At 38.6% G+C, this 16,117-nt stretch overlaps 1 protein-coding gene across 1 annotated transcript in view; it reads left to right on the plus strand.

Moving 5' to 3' along the window:
* The first annotated feature begins 729 nt into the window (after positions 1–729).
* Positions 730–16,117, plus strand: part of ARHGEF10 (Rho guanine nucleotide exchange factor 10) — a 249,456-nt gene continuing 234,068 nt past the window's right edge. The window contains exons 1-3 of the mRNA XM_007944435.1: positions 730–834; positions 1,422–1,648; positions 15,351–15,472. Of these exons, the coding sequence (XP_007942626.1) occupies positions 730–834; positions 1,422–1,648; positions 15,351–15,472 (454 nt within the window). The remainder of the gene's footprint in view (positions 835–1,421; positions 1,649–15,350; positions 15,473–16,117) is intronic.

Below are 16,117 nucleotides of genomic sequence, written 5' to 3' on the forward strand. Positions count from 1 at the left end.
GTGTTGGTGATGTCACATAAATATAGAATGTAAGAACTAGTACAACAAAATACTGAATGATAAGGACCAAATGAGTGATTTCATCTGCAGTCGTTCAGAGGAGGTAATGGCATCCGGCTCTGGTGGTCTGAGGATGTTTCAGAACATCTCAGGTGAAGTGAAAGTAGGGCAAATCATTTCAGCCAATGAAAGCAGGGCAAGCAGAAGCAGAGGGAAGAGAAAATATTTGATGATCACATGGGAGTTTGAACAAAATGAAATTATAATGTAAATGTACCTAAGACTGGTGAAAATTAAACCCTACTTTGGCCCAGCCAATGACTGACCAAGCATGAATATTACCAGCTGATCATAATTTGAGAGCAATGTTTTGTTTTTCTTTCCTGTAAGGGCCAAAATCATCAGCCAGTTCTGTTAATTAAGTTTTTTAAAAAATCTCTCAGATGGATTTTTTGGCATCCTGTGTGGATGCAGATAAAGTCCAGCCTTGCCTGCCAGAATGTTGTCATATTTTTCAGTCTTGTTTTCAATATTGATGAGAACATGAAGACGATGATAATTCTGGGTGTGGACAGGCCTGGTGGTGGTTGGATGAGGTGCTGGAAAGTTAGTTGAAACTTACTAGCTATTTATCATTCCGTGTGCCCCTGTTGTACTTTTTCTTTATTCTTAGAAGGCTAAAATACACAACACTGAAGCCTTCCCTGTGCCTGAGAAGTGGTGGTGCTCATGCCATCTGTGATCATTAGAGAATGTGGGAAGTTGCCTTTACAAAGTAACCAGTTTACTTTAGAAATTTTTACTTTTTATCTGCTCATCCTAGCAGAACCCCAGGTATGTGTTTGGTGGTCAAACACTAGTAAAATAGAGAAATTTGCTAATAGGATGACCTGCTCAAGAATTAGGCACCAACATTTTCATAGCATGTTCATAGTATAGCCTGTATAACACTTATTCTCCAATTTGGTTTTACTTACATCATGTAGTGAAGCAAGAAATGAAAAAAGCTTAAAAAACAGAGACCTAGACTAGAATTTGGTTATATGATTACTCAAAAGAAATTAAGAAAATGGTTAACTTTATTTTTTATTCTCAACAGTTACTTCATCTAAAGCTAGTAAAGGTTTAGGTAAAAAGAAGAGGAAGAAAAATATTTTACTTATATATTGATTTTTCTCCTTAAGAATACGGTATGAGATTAAACAAGGACTAAATATTTAAGAGGGTGTTTCGTTGGGAGGGGTTTGGCCCATGAATTCAAGTTGCAAAATAAACTTCTGGCTACAACTCAAGGTGAAGTCAGGCTGACACTGAAAATTCTCTTGTTTTCAAAAATCAAGGACGATTCACAAATATTTGTGGCTAATAAGGTGATAAGTATTTAAATGATGACTATTATTGAAAATTTACATTTCCTCAAGGTTATCTGCAGAGTACCCGTTACAAGTTTAATGAACATTTATCTCACTGAAATGTGTGTGGCAGTGATTGAACAATGTCTTTTCATTCTTGCAGGGGTTACCATTCAGTTAACAGAGCTGAGGAGAGGCTTCCGAGCTGTAGTATGGACCAACAAGAGTCTCCTCCTCATGTACTGGAAGGTAACAGATGATATTATTTCAGTAGATATTGTCCTTACTGGATTATGGTAAATTTGGGCTACTACTGAAGGCTATATACTTTTGAAACCCCTAAAATTGCTATGAGAAAGATAACTCCTTGGGGAGAAAGGTAAGGCTTCGACAGCAGATACTAAAACAACTATGAACTTTGAGTTACCCTCTACACTGATACGTCCAACACATAAATCCTTCCCTTGTGTTTTCAGAGCCAGAGGAATTGGGCCTCTTCCCTTCTACTTAAGTACTTAAAAGAACTCTGGTGGCGTAGTACCTAAGGCATTTGACCATGGATGGTTGGCAGTTGAAACCCACAGCTACTCTGCAGAAGGAAGACTGGGGAATCTACCTGCATAAAGATTTACTGCCTCGGAAACCCAATGGGGGTTGCTATGAATCAGAATCCATTCAGTGTAGTTTATTTTTTCCCCCCCAATGGCCAATTTCTTTTTTTTTTAAATTTAATTTATTTTTTAAAATTTGAGTTCACTGTTGTGGCTATTATATCAATCCATCTCATTGGTGGTGTAGTGCCTAAGTCATTTGACTGCTAACCAGAAGGCTGGTGATTCAAACCCACCAGCCACCCCATGGAAGGAAGGTTGGGCAACCTACTTCTGTAGAGATACCACCTGGGAAACCCAAGGAGGGGTCACTATGAGTCGGATCCAACTTGATGGCACTGCATTGCATTGTTGTTGTGTTTTGCTTACTTTTATTATTTTAAAAATTTTTGCAGTTTTTTTATTTTGCAGCCAAATTTTGTTAGACTAGAGCTCTGGTGGCACAGTGCCTAAGACACTTGATGGCTAACCACAAGGCTGGTTGTTCAAACCCAGCAGCCACACCTCGAAGGAAAATTGAGCAATCTACTTCTGTAGAGATACCACCTTGGAAACCCTTGGAGGGGTCACTATGAGTCGGATCCAACTGGACGGCAGTGAGTTTGGTTTTTGGTTTGGTAGAGGTTATAAATCTGTTGTGGTTTAAATTTTACTTTTTTTCCTGAATCACGAAAGTTGTATGTTCTCATAGAAATTTATAACAAAGACACAAAGATAAAAATAAGAATTGTGCAATCCCCCTACCAGAAGATACACTTTTTTTTTTTTTTAGTGACTTACTGCTAACTGCTATTATTCCCTTAACTTTAAGCTGATTTAATCAGAATTAAAATGGGAGATGGAAGATTGCGGAAAAATGGAGAGCTTCTTATTTGATGGAATAAATTTAGGTTTATAAATATAGCTTGTTCAACATTAGTGTTCTAACATCAAACTTCACAGCCTCTCAAAGTACCTGGAAGTTCAGCCACAGACCAGTTTCCTTTTTTATTTCCTTTCTCTGTTGGCAAGCCCATGGAAAAGCACTGGCTTTTTTTATTCATCTGCTTAGTAAGTAACAACTATGCAAAGAAAAGGACCACAAGACAAAATTTCTACTTATAGGAGGCCTGACATTGTCACATTAAGTCACTGTCAAAAAATCATGACAGCAAACACTGTAACAGACACTGACCAGTTGAAAAAAAAGTTGTGCTTGGTTTGTAGATTAAGGTCTTTCCACATTAAGGTCTTTTTCAGGATTTTGTATTGTCTTTTGGAAAATTTGCTAATATTCTCATGGGGAGCAAAATCCATATTACTATGAGAATCTGAATGTCCATTAGAGATACTGGAGGCAATGAGAAATGAAGGACAGAAACCATACAGGTAATTAAGCAGCAAAGGTCTAGCAGTTACTTATGTAGCTTCAGAGACCTTTACATCAGAAAGTCAGTAAGTGTGGATCTTTGAAACAACTGATCTTAAAGCTTTGGTTCTCCCATCTTTGGTTCTGTCTGCTAAGTGAATGATCTGGGTTCCCAGAGGTTACATCTGGAACAGAAAAATGCCAGCCAACAGAAAAACCATTCTAAGTAAATCAAGGACTAAAGAGATGTCATCTATGATGTGAAAACATATGTTACCAAGGCATGATAAACTATATAGCTTAAAGAATCCATTGGTGAGGAAAGATCATTCCAGAATATCCAATGATACTGGCTACATGCTTAAAAGAATCTTCTGTACATCTTCTACTACAGACTGTGTGTGATTGTGAAATAATGTAAATATTAATATTTTAGATTTTTCTAGAGCTGTAGGACTCACCACAAGCATTATATATAAGAAAGAGTACCAAGAATCATGAGACTAGGTTTTTATTCTTATGCCTACTTCTAAATGGTGACTTTGGTCAGGCCTCTTTGCCTCTTTGGGCCCCTGTCTTTTTAGGGCCCCAATGGGGTATGAACTGGAGGATTTCTAAAGCAACTTCTAGGTTTCATTCATTTATAAATTGTTGGAAATTAGGATCTGCCAGGCAGAATGAAAGTGCTGGTTGTGTTGCCATCATATATGAATTAGTTTTAAAATCTGCGTTAAATAGTTTTATTTTCAGTAACTAGGCCCATGCTTAATATCGCCTCTCCATTTAAAGTACTCTGTTAAATGAGCACTACATTGCCACAGAGTCAATTCCGACCCATAGAGATCCAATAGAACAGAGTAGAACTGCCCTACAGGGTTTCCAAGACTGTAAAATCTTTATGGAACCAGTTTGCCACATCTTTCTCTCATGAGGCTGCCTGGTGGGTTCTAACTTCTGACCTTTTAGTTAACAGCTGAGTCCTTGACCACTGTGCAATCAGGGCTCCTAAATGAACACTGTTGTTGTAGTTGTTAGGTACCCTCAAGTCAATTCTGACTCATAGTGACCTTATTTATAACATAACGAAACACTACCTGGTCCTTCACTATCCTCACAATCTTTACTATGCTTGAGCCGACCACTGTAGCCACTGTAGGCAGATGTGTCAAACCAACTCATTGAGGGTCTTCCCCTCTTTCACTGACCCTCAACCTTACCAAGCATGGTATTCTTCTCCAGGGACTGGCCCCTTTTGATAACATAACCAAAATACATGAGACAAAATCTGGGCATTCTCGCTTCTAAAGACCATTCCAGCCTACTTCTAAGAGAGATTTGTTCATTTTTCTGGCTGTCCATGGTACTTTCACTATTCTTCACCAACACCATAATTCAAATGCATCCATTCTTCTTCAGCCTTCCTTATTTATTGTCCAGCTTTCACATGCATATGAGGCTTATGAAAATACCGTGGCTTTGATCAGGTGCACCTTAGTCTTCCAAGTGACATCTTTGCTCTTTATCACTTTAAAAAGGTCTTTTGCAGCACAGTTGCCCAGTGCAATACAACATCTGGTTTCTTGACTGCTGCTTCCATGGGCATTGATTGTGGATGCAACTAAAGTGAAATACCTCACAATTTTAATCTTTTCTCCATTTATCATGATGTTGCTTATTGTTCCAATTGTAAGGATTTTTGTTTTCTTTATGTTGTGGACGTGGAATCCATATTGAAGTTTGTAGTCTTTGATCTTCATCAGTAAGTGTTTCATGTCATCTTTTCTTTCAGCAAGGAAGGTTGTGTCATCTGCATATCTCAGGTTATTAACAAGTCTTCAAATTTTGATGGGGTGTTCTTCTTCATATAGTCCAGATTCTCATATTATTTCTCACCCTACAGATTGAATAATAAATAAGTATAGTGAAAAGATACAACCCAGATGCATACCCTTCCTGATTTTAAACAGGCAGTGAACACTAGATAGACTATTAAGATGAAAAAGATATCCTTCCTGTTTTTAATGTCATCTGTTTGACAAAGTGGAATATCATCTGTTGTTGTTAGGTGCCATCAGGTTGGCTTTCACTCATAGTGACCCTTTGTACAATGGAACAAAATGCTGTCTGGTCCAGAATACCAGAATACCATGGAGAAGCACAGTAATATGACACATACCACAGGGAAGATGACAGGGGAAATGCTGTAGGTGTGGGCCACATAAGGAATCAACTATCCCCTTGGAAATGTTTTTTTCTTCCCTTACTCTTTCCTCCCTCCTTTCATCTCTGCCTTTATCTTCCCTTCTTTATTTCTTTTTTAGTGTTTCATTGAAATAAGCATTCCTCTTCATTATTTTCCTATTTTAAAAGGGGAAGGGAGCACCACTCAGGTGATCACATACGATGCTTTCTTTTTGCCTCTCTTCCCCACCTCATATACATATAAGATGGGAAAAAATAATTATGGTACTTTGAAGTGTTAGAAAATCATTAAAATTGTTTGGAAACAAGTTTAAAAATAAAACAAAGGCCCAAGAACCTCTTTCTGTATGTAGGTTTTTAGGAATTTGAGTGATGTACTATTTAAAAAGCTGACGGCAAATGTTTGCTTTGTTTAACCATGTTTTGTCTGCTATTCTCAAAGAAGATGGAAATCCACTGGACTCTTATTAACTGTCTGTACTTGTGCTGTCAGCAGAGTTTAGTACTGGTCAGTGTCTGGTCACCTGAGTAACTTTCCTAACTACACTACTACCATGATTTGAAGAAATGCCCATCTACCTGTAATTTTAATTTAATCAAAAGTTTTTTCTGCACTTGATCTTAAGCAGGAAAGTTATATGCCCCAAACAGTGTTTCATTTTAGTAGTTGTGTTAATTATCCTCATGGTTGAAAGGCCCTCCAGAAATGAGAGTTTATTGCTGGAATGCCCAGGGCACTAAGAGAGTTTGAGAGCATGCACCACAGTATTAAATGTCCTAACAGACACAAGAATTAGAAGGAAGTTTAGCAACCAAGGCAGAGTTCATCTTAGTATTCCCTCAAAATCAGTGTTTTATTCACCCTCACCTCAGTGGGTCGGCTCCATCCATTTCTTCTTCTATCATCAAATATCTGATTTGTCCTGTTTGCTTTAGATAAGACCATGAGAGAGACACTAATTTGTCATGGCTCATCCCTTTTTGGGCACAGCTTTTCTTGCCAGACTGTCCTTGGGTCTGATGCCCACCCTTGATCCAGTCACTGAAGGACAGATTTTCTTAGATGGGAACTCACTCTTGACTGGAACAAAGTGAAAGTCACCTATAATTTTACCATTTAGTTAACCACTGTTACCATTTCCTCTGGTGATCTTATGGGAAGATTCCTGAGGAGTGTTAGAGCCAATTGCAGAGAACAGTTGTATTGTACAGTAGAGAGAATATGGCTGCATTTCTTTGGGTAAATGACTTCATTCTTGCTGATGGCGTGTAGCATGTCTTTTGACTATGGTGCAGAAGATCATAATTTAAAAATAATGATACTGTAGTTCAGAAATTATGATAATAATGCTTATATGATTTTCTAGTTAATTCACTCTTGTGACTATTAAACATGGGAAAAATACCCTGGACTTATTTGATGATTCAGTGATATTTTAATTGTAATTTCTCCCATTGTTAAAGTAAAATTATCCACTTGCAAATGTCCTTGAAAATAAAGAGAGGGGGGAATATTACCTACATCCTTATTTTTACAACCTATTAATCAACACTCTTGTAATTGATATTTCTGTGTTGGATCACCATTGATGTTTTTTTTTTTCCCCCTTATTTATTTTTTACATAATTGTAATAATTGAGTATACTTTTTATATTTCCTTTTAAAATTATTTGATAAGTATTTTCTATGTTACTATGTAAGGAGCTCTGGTGGTATAGTGGGTAAGGCTGCTAACCAGAAGCTCAGGGTTCAAAACCACCAGCTACTCCACAGGAAGAAGATGAGGCAGTCTACTTCCATAAAAATTTACAGCTTTGGAAACCCAATGAGGGTCACTGTGAGTTGGAATCAACTTGGTAGCAGTGGGTTTGGTTTTTATGGTTTTATGTTACTGTATAGTTTTTCATAACTGTTGTTTTTAGTGTCTGCATAATATCCTATCAACTGCATTATTATTATATGTTCATATGAATCCGTTCTTATTTTACTTCCATTCATTACCTTTTGTCAGGTACCTGTGCCTTTCCTAAGACTTCTCTTTGGCAATATTTCAAATCATCACAAGGTAAAGAGGTATTTGAGAGATAGTATTGGGTGGCACATAAGATTGGAGGCTTTGTACGTGAGTGCTTGGATTCCAATGTTGGTTCAGCAATATATTAGCTAATGACTGTGAGCAATTTATGTAATCTCTCCATCCTTCAATATCCATCATCTTCAGAAATAATTGAATTAAACTAACATCTGTTCCATAAGTTTGTGTGAGGATTTAATGAGTTAGCATCTATAAAGTACTTAGAATGAAGGCTGACCTGTAAACACTTAAAAGATCATGTTTAGAAGTTGCTTTGAGATTGAAAAAAAAAAAAATTATATAAGAAGATGCCCTGGGCTATCTCACAATGAAAAATTCAACAATTTAATTATTTTAAAAGTCATACCACTGACTAAAGCCTTACTATAGAAATAGCAAAATGTCAATGCAAATTACATTAGAGAGAAGAAATTAATACTGTTGCTGTGTTAATGTTCGTTTAAGAAAAAAAAAACAGTTATAATATACCTGATAACTTACATAGTGAACTCAAACAGAAGAGAATGCTCCTACACTCTTTTTGGGAGAACAATAAGCTAGCGATGGTAGTTTGGTAACAAATAGAATACTCACATCAGCTATGTGGAGGGGGGTTGGCCTTTGACTGTGCTGATTGTTTCTGAGGGATGCTGCTGTTCAGCACATGCAGCTACAAACCACAGTAAAAATCAGAGCCAAGATGAGAACAGAAAATGAATTGTTGTTATGAATGGCCCCTTGTTGGTGAAGCTGTTTTCAGCCTGGTGCTTTTTAAAATAAAAAGAATTAACAAACAACTTTCATTTTAAATAAGAGAAAATCATATCTTGAATTAAGCTTTCATATTGTAATCAAATATAGTCTTAAAAGCCACAGGAATAATGCTTAATTTTTATCTCTGAGTTTAAAAATGAATATCCTTTTTTTTTTCACCCTTAATGTATTAATATGTTGCATGTCTTTAAAAGCTGTTAATGGATTTTTAGCAGTCATGGAGGGTTGTCCACTTGGAGAGTAAGGACAGCCCAGGAGTGGGCAGCCTTCCCTGTTCTCCTTCTTTCCCCTTTTCCCAAGTCTTACAGCCAGTTCTCTCCTAGTAGGAGGGTGCTGGGAGCAGAGCCAAGAGGTCCCAATTCCCTTGGATTTACCAGTTTTGTGAATAGTGAGCTTTGGGTCCTAATGTCTGCTGGAAGTTGAAGGAAGCAGAAAAGGATTAGGGGTAAATGGGGATTTATTCCTTTCCTTCCCTTCACTTCCTCCTCTCCTTCTCTTTCTTTTTCCCTTTCTTTCCTTTCCATTGATGAACCTGAGTGTGTCCAGAAAAGAGTAATAGGTTGGTGAAGAGTCTCAAAGTCACAGAGCTAGCATTATTTATCTGAGAGCAACTGAAGGTCAGGTAACATACTAAAGCATGAGGAGGTCCTGATCACAAAGGCAGGCATCACTTTCTGCTTTAAGGAGCTTCAGTCTGTTCAAAGAGTCAGACTATATTTTATAGGTACAGGGTTAAGAAGAGGAGATACAGCGTACTTTGATATCAAAGAGAATACTACCTAATTCAAACTTGAGGGCCTCTCCAAGGAATAAATGGTCCCTAAAATGAGATCCAAATGCATGTTTAAAGAACTAGAGGTTGTTCAGTACATTGGAAAGTAGAGTATGAAGAGACATGGCAAAGTTGAAAATGAATGCTTGGCAGGGAGCCTTAAGCCATGTTAGCAGGTTAGATTCTATTTTAAGGCATGGGGAGCCATTGAGCTTTTTAAACATGGAAATGAAAGGACCACAATTACATTTTTGGAATATCACTTTTGTCTTAGTGTAGATTATGGACTGGGATGATTAAGATTGGAAGTAGAGAGGACTTAGAAGATGGTTTCGTAATACCAAGAAGTCTCAACAATGGACTCAAACATACCAGTGATCCTGAAGATGGTGCAAGACGAGGCAAACTCTTGCTTGGTTATACATAGGAGCTGACTCTGCAACAAGTAACAACAAGCTGTGAGAGTAATAATCTAGTATAGTGGGAAAGGAAAAAATGAAAACACTCTGGAGATATTTTGTGTTTTGTTATGTTGTTAGGTGCTGTTGAGTCGTGTCTGACTCATAGTGATCCTATGCACAGCAGAATGAAACATCACCCGGTCCCATGCCAGCTCCACAATCCTTGCTATACTTGAGCCCATCACCACAGCCACTGTGTCAATCCATCTCCTTGATGGTCTTCTCCTCTTCCCTCAACCCTCCACCTTACCAAGCATGACATCCTTCTCCAGGGAATGGTCTCTTCTGACAACATGACCAAAGTAGGTGGGACGAAGTCTGGCCATTCTCACTTCCAGGGAGCATTCTACCTGCACTTCCTCTAGGACAGATTTGTTAGATCTTTTAGCAATCCATGGTACTTTCAGCATTTTTTGCCAGCACCACAATTCAAAAGGATCAATTCTTCTTCAGTCTTCCTTATTCATTGTCCAACTCTCACATGCATATGAGGCGATTGGAAATACCATGGCTTGTATCAGGCAGACCTTAGTCCTCAAGGAGACATCTCTGCTCTTCAGCACTTGAAAGAGAACATTGGCAGCCACTTTGCCCAATGCTGTACATTATCTAATGTCCTGACTGCTGCTTCCATTGGTGTCGATTGTAGAACCAAGCAATGTGAAGTCTTTTGACAACTTCAGTCTTTTATCCATTTATTGTGATGCTGTTTATAGGTCTAGTTGTGAGGATTTTCGTTTTCTTTATATTGAAGTGTAATCCTTACTACAGACTGTATTCTTCAATCTTCATCAGTAAGTACTTCAAGTCATCCTCACCTTTCAGCAAGCAAAGTTGTGCTGTCAGCATGTCACAGGTTGTTAATGATTCTTCCTCCAATCCTGATGCCACGTTCTTCTACATATAGTCTGGCTTCTCAGATTATTTGCTCAGCATACAGATTGAATAAGTGTGGTGAAAGGACACAACTCTGACACACTCCCTTCTTGATTTTGAACCACGCAGTATCCCTTTGTTCTGTTTGAACGACAGCCTCCTGGTCAATATACAGGTTCTTCATGGGTACAATTAAGTGTTCTGGAATTCCGTTTCTTCTCAGTGTTACCCATAATTTGTTATGATCCACACAATCAAATGCTTTTGCATAGTCTATAAAGCACAAGTAAACATCTTTCTAATATTCTTTGCTTTGAGCCAAGATCCATCTGACATCAGCAATAATATCCTTCCTTCCATGTCCTCTTCCGAATCCAACTTATATTTCTGCAAGTTCCCTGTCAATATACTGCTACAACCCTTTTTGAATTATCTTCAGCAAGATTTTATATGCATGTGATACTAATGATGTTGTTCAATAATTCTCACATTCTGTGGGATCACCTTTTGTTTGAATGGGTACAAATATGGATCTCTTCCAGTCAGTTGGCCAGGTAGCTGTCTTCCAAATCTCTTGGCATAGCTGAGTGAGTGCCTCCAGCAGGGCATCCATTTGTTGAAACATCTCACTGGACATTCCGTCAATTCTTGGAGCCTTGTTCTTCGCAAATTCCTTCAGTGCAGCTTCGACTTCTTCCTTCAATGCCATTGGTTCTTGATCATATTACACCTCTTGAAATGGATGAAGATTGACCAGGTCTTTTTGGTACAGTGACTCTGTGTAGTCCTTCTGTCTTCTTTTCATGCTTCTTGCATCATTCAATATCTTGCCCATAGAGTCTTATAATATTGCAACTCAAGGCTTAAATTTTTTCCTCAGTTCTTTTAGCTTGAGAAATGGTGAGTGTGTTCTTACCTTTTGGTTTTCTAATTCCACATCTTTGCATGTTTCATTATAGTAATTGGCTTTGTCTGCTCGAACTGCTTTTTGAAATCTTCTGTTCAGCTCTTTTATCTTGTCATTTCTTCCATTTGCTTTAGCTACTCTCCGCTCAAGGGCAAGTTTCAGATTCTCTTCTGACATCCATTTTGTTCTTTTTTCCTTTCTTGTCTTTTTAGTGACCTCTTGCTTTCTTCATGGATGTTGTTCTTGATGTCATCCCACAGTTCTCATTCTTGTTTATGGTCATTGGTGTTAAATGTGTCAAAATCTGTTCTTTAGATGGTCTCTGAATTCAGGAGGGATATATCCCAGGTCATATCTTGGCTCTTGTGGACTTTTTTATTTTTCCCCTGTGTGTCCTGCATTTCCTCCCTGTGAATGTTGCCCCTCTGGTGCCCCATGGTCAATTGCTCCAAGGGATGCATCTCCATAGAGTATGTGGGTGCGTCACCCTGGGTTGAGTGGTCTGCGTGTACATCTTGTTTACTAATGGGCTGAGAGACAGCCCCTGGGAGTGAGTTTTATTCCAGGCCCAAAATATTTCTCAAGGTCATAGTATTGGGGGTCTCACCAGACTCCATCTGACCAGTAATTCTGGTCATTATTATGTTTTTGGATTTCATTCCATGTTTTTCCTCCTACTCTATCCAAGATCTCCAGTTTTGATCCTTTCCTGAGTGGTTGGCATTAGTAGCTGGGTATCATCTAGTTCTTCTAGTCTCGAGGTCCATCATATCCTAGGGCTGATTGCTTCCAAATTCCCTTGTTTTTTTGCCCTCTTCTTAGTCTTGTAGACTTGTTTTGCTTGTCTTCAACTTCAAGTTGAACTTGCATGTGAGCAGTTGATGGTCTGTTCCACAATCAGCTCCTGACTTTGTTTTGGCTGAAGATATTGAGCTTTTCCATTGCCTCTTGTCACAGATGTAGTCAGTCTGGTTCCTGTGTACTCCATCTGAGGAAGTCCATGTGTATAGCCACCATTTTTGTTGTTGAAAAAAGGTATTTGCAATGAATAAGTCACATGCAGATCTTGCAAAATTCTATCATGCAATCTCTAGCATTATTTCTGTCACCAAGACCAAACTTTCCAACTACTGATGATTCTTGTTTCCAACTTTTGCATTCCTGTCACCATTGATAATTAACACATCTTGATTGCATGTTGGGTCAATTTCAGACTGTAGAAGTTGATAAAAGTCTTCAGTTTCCTCATCTTTGTCTTTGTTGGTTCAATGCACCAAAATTGATGCATGAATTTGAATAATAGTAGTGTTAACTGGTCTTACTTGTAGGCATATGGCTATTATCCTATCACTGACAGCATTGTACTTCAGGACAGATCTTGAAACATCCTTTGTGATGATGAATGGCACACTGTTACTCTTTACATTGTCATTCCTGGCATAGTAGATCATATGGTTATCTGATTCAAAATGGCCAAAAGTGGTCCATTTCAGCTCACTAATGCCTAGGATATCAATCTTTATGCATTCAATTTCATTTTTGACAAATTCTAATTTTCTAGATTCATACTTCGTACATTCTGTGTTCTGATTATTAATGGATGTTTGCAGCTGTTTCTCCTCAATTTAAGTCATGCCACATCAGCAACGGAGGTCCTGAAAGCTTTACTTTATCCATATCATTAAGGTTAGTTCTACTCTGATGAGGCAGCTCTTTTCCAGTCATATTTTGAGAGCCTTCTGACCTTAGGGGCCCATCTTTCTGCACTATTGGGTAGTGTTTCTGGGCTATTCATAAAGTTGGCCAGTAATGTATCAGACAGTGTTTCTCTGCTATTCAAAAGGTCTTCCCTGGCCAATTCTGTGAGAATTGGATGGCCTCTTCCTTCTTCCTAGTCTGTCTCAGTCTGTAAGCTGCATTGAGACCTGTGCACCAAATACAACCCTGCTGGTGTTTGGAACAGGGTACTGGTGGCACAGCCTGAAGCCTCACAGCAACGTGCAAGCCACCATAGTATGATAAACTGACAGACAAGTTTGTCTCCCTTAGCTGTTGGAAACTTCTCCGCCCTCGCCTTACCTGGATCCTGCCGCTTTGTTGTCCCCAGCTTTTCCCTGCTTTCTGCCTCTTGGGGTAGGGCCTGCGTCTGTCCTCTTACCTGGATCCTGCCACTCTGTCTGTCATATCTGGCTTTTCCTTGCTTCCTGCCTCTTGGGTTGGGGCCTGTGTCCCTCCCTGTACCTAGATCCATTCAGGAATATTTTGGAGGTGGAACCCAAAAGACTTAGTGATTGATTAAATTCATGGTATGGGGAATAAGCAGGAATCAAGGATGATTCCCAAGTTTCTGACTTGAGAAATTAGATGTAATCCATTTAAATATAATCCAATTAAATGTCATTTTCTGCTCAAAATAGAGAACATGAAAAGATTGGAAGGAGTTGGCATCCCTGATGGCACAAATGGTTAAGCACTTAACTGCTAACCCAAAGGTTGGTTGTTCAGCTCTATCCAGAGGTGCCTCAGAAGAAAGGCCTGGTTATCTACTTTAGAAAATTCAACTATGGAACACAGTTCTACTCTGACACCCATGGTGTCACCATGAGTTAGTATTGACTCAGTGGCAACTGGTGCTGAAGATAGGGGTTCAGTTTAGTCAAGTTGAATAGGTTGCTGTTGAAAATCTGAGTAGAGGTTGTTGGAACCTCCTGAGGGAAATCTGGTCTAAAGATTTTGGTAAGGCTTCATATAGATGATAGAAGCCATGGCATGAATGATATCACATGAGATATGTGATTAGCCTTCCATAGCAGGAGGGATGGCTTGTTGGTTTTATCAAGAGGCAACATGAGGGAGAAATTTGGTGAAATCTGGAGAAGTTTCTACCACTAAGTACAAAATGCTTTTGAAAGATGTGAGGGAAAGTGGAGAAACTTGAGGTTTGGGGAGATTAGAAAAGGTTTGATATAGTTGCATGAGGAAGAGGGCAGAGGAGTGAATAAAACACTACCCACCCCCCCCAGCACATACACCATGAGGACTGCTGGGCAGCATGGAGGGTCTAGTGGAGTTTGGACACTGGGGACCCTTCAGGTTGATCTGCAAGGTTATGTGATTCATTTTCCTACATGAGGGCTTAGTTGCCCCCCCACCCACCCGCCCACATAGGCTCAGAAAAGAGAAGCAGTTGAATTTACGGAAGTTTTGCTAAGAGAGGCAATATCTATTGATGATAGCATGACTTGAGCATTTGACTATGGAAGTTAACTCAGTTGGATAGGGAATGGAGAAAGGCGAGACTGAGAGGGAGAGAGTATAGGGATCCAACAATGTGTACATGGAAATGACTGAAAGACGGAAGAAAAGGAACACGAAATTGTGGTCAGAATAGAATGTCTAAATTTATTATTTCAGAATGGATAATGAGGTCTAAGTTGTACTCTAGGAGTGGGAGATTGAAGTGAAAAGGGAGCTAAGCCTTTCAGAAAGGAAAGATTAAGGGTTGAAAGGAAGGTTTATGAATGAGGAGTATTTAATTATTTAATAAATATTAAGTACCCCTGTAAGACAGAGGTCTTTGCTAAATATACAAATCAGGTAAAATTGTTGCTCTCATTGAGGCTACAATCTAATAAAAGGTGAGTAGGAGAGAGTCAAACAAGTATGTCAGAAGGTATAATAAAGGCTGTGAAGTAAAAAATAAAGACATATATGGGGAATAAGCAGTGTTGAGATAGGAAAGTAGTGACTGGAGTGCTATTTTTGTAGGATGGTAACCGAGTAGATGGCAATTAAGTGAATATAATTCCTTTCAGGCAGAGGAAACAGGTATGAAAGTTTTGAGGCAGAAATTGCCTGGGATGATTTCAGTATGTCTAAGTGAAGTGAACGGGGAGGAATAGGGTACAGTAATGTAGTGGTGTCTTGTTAATTACTGAAATTTTGTGTTTTGTGTTTGTTTGTTTTCCACAGTATTGGGAATCCTCTGGCGAGTCTGAGTAGAGGAATGGCTATGGTTTTGAACATAGAGTTTGGAGGGATTGAGCAGAGACAAAAACAAGAAGATGAATTAGAAGGTTATTATAATTATCCATGTAAGAGATAATGCCAGCTTGTATCTAGAAGGTAGATGGGAAGGAGGTGAGGAGTAGTTGTGTTCTGTATGTTTTCTGAAGAAGAGCAACAGGATATGAGGCTGAGTGCTGTTTTTCTTTTTTTGCCAGAAAGACTTTATCACCAGATAAAATAATGTTTTTGTTTTTTTCTTTTTTGTATTTGGAACTCAGTTGTTATTAGGTGCCATCAAGTTGGCTCCAACTCATAGCAACCCTGTGTACAACAGAATGAAACACTGCTTAGTAGTGTGCCATCTTTACATTTTACTTTGTCTACTTAAGCCACCCTTTGAAATCTTCTGTTCACCTCTTTTATCTTGTCATTTCTTCCATTTGCTTTAGCTACTCTCTGTTCAAGAACAAGTTTCATGTTCCACTGGAGTAAATTGTTGTCAATGTAATGAGACAAAGTGTATGTGAACTGCTGTATGGAAAGTGGTTTTGCTCTGTAAACTTTCACCGAAATCACAATTAAAACAAACAAAAAAAAAGTTTCAGAGTCTTGTCTGACATCTATTTTGGTCTTTTCTTCCTTTCCTGTCTTTTTAATGACCTTTTGGTTTCTTCGTGTATGATTTTTTTTTTTTTTTTTAAGCAGAAGACGGCATACGAGATGTCGAGCAG

The sequence above is a fragment of the Orycteropus afer genome, unplaced genomic scaffold, assembly GCF_000298275.1.
Source record: "Orycteropus afer afer isolate SDZICR_OR568_19922 unplaced genomic scaffold, OryAfe1.0 scaffold00125, whole genome shotgun sequence".
Taxonomy (NCBI): domain Eukaryota; kingdom Metazoa; phylum Chordata; class Mammalia; order Tubulidentata; family Orycteropodidae; genus Orycteropus; species Orycteropus afer.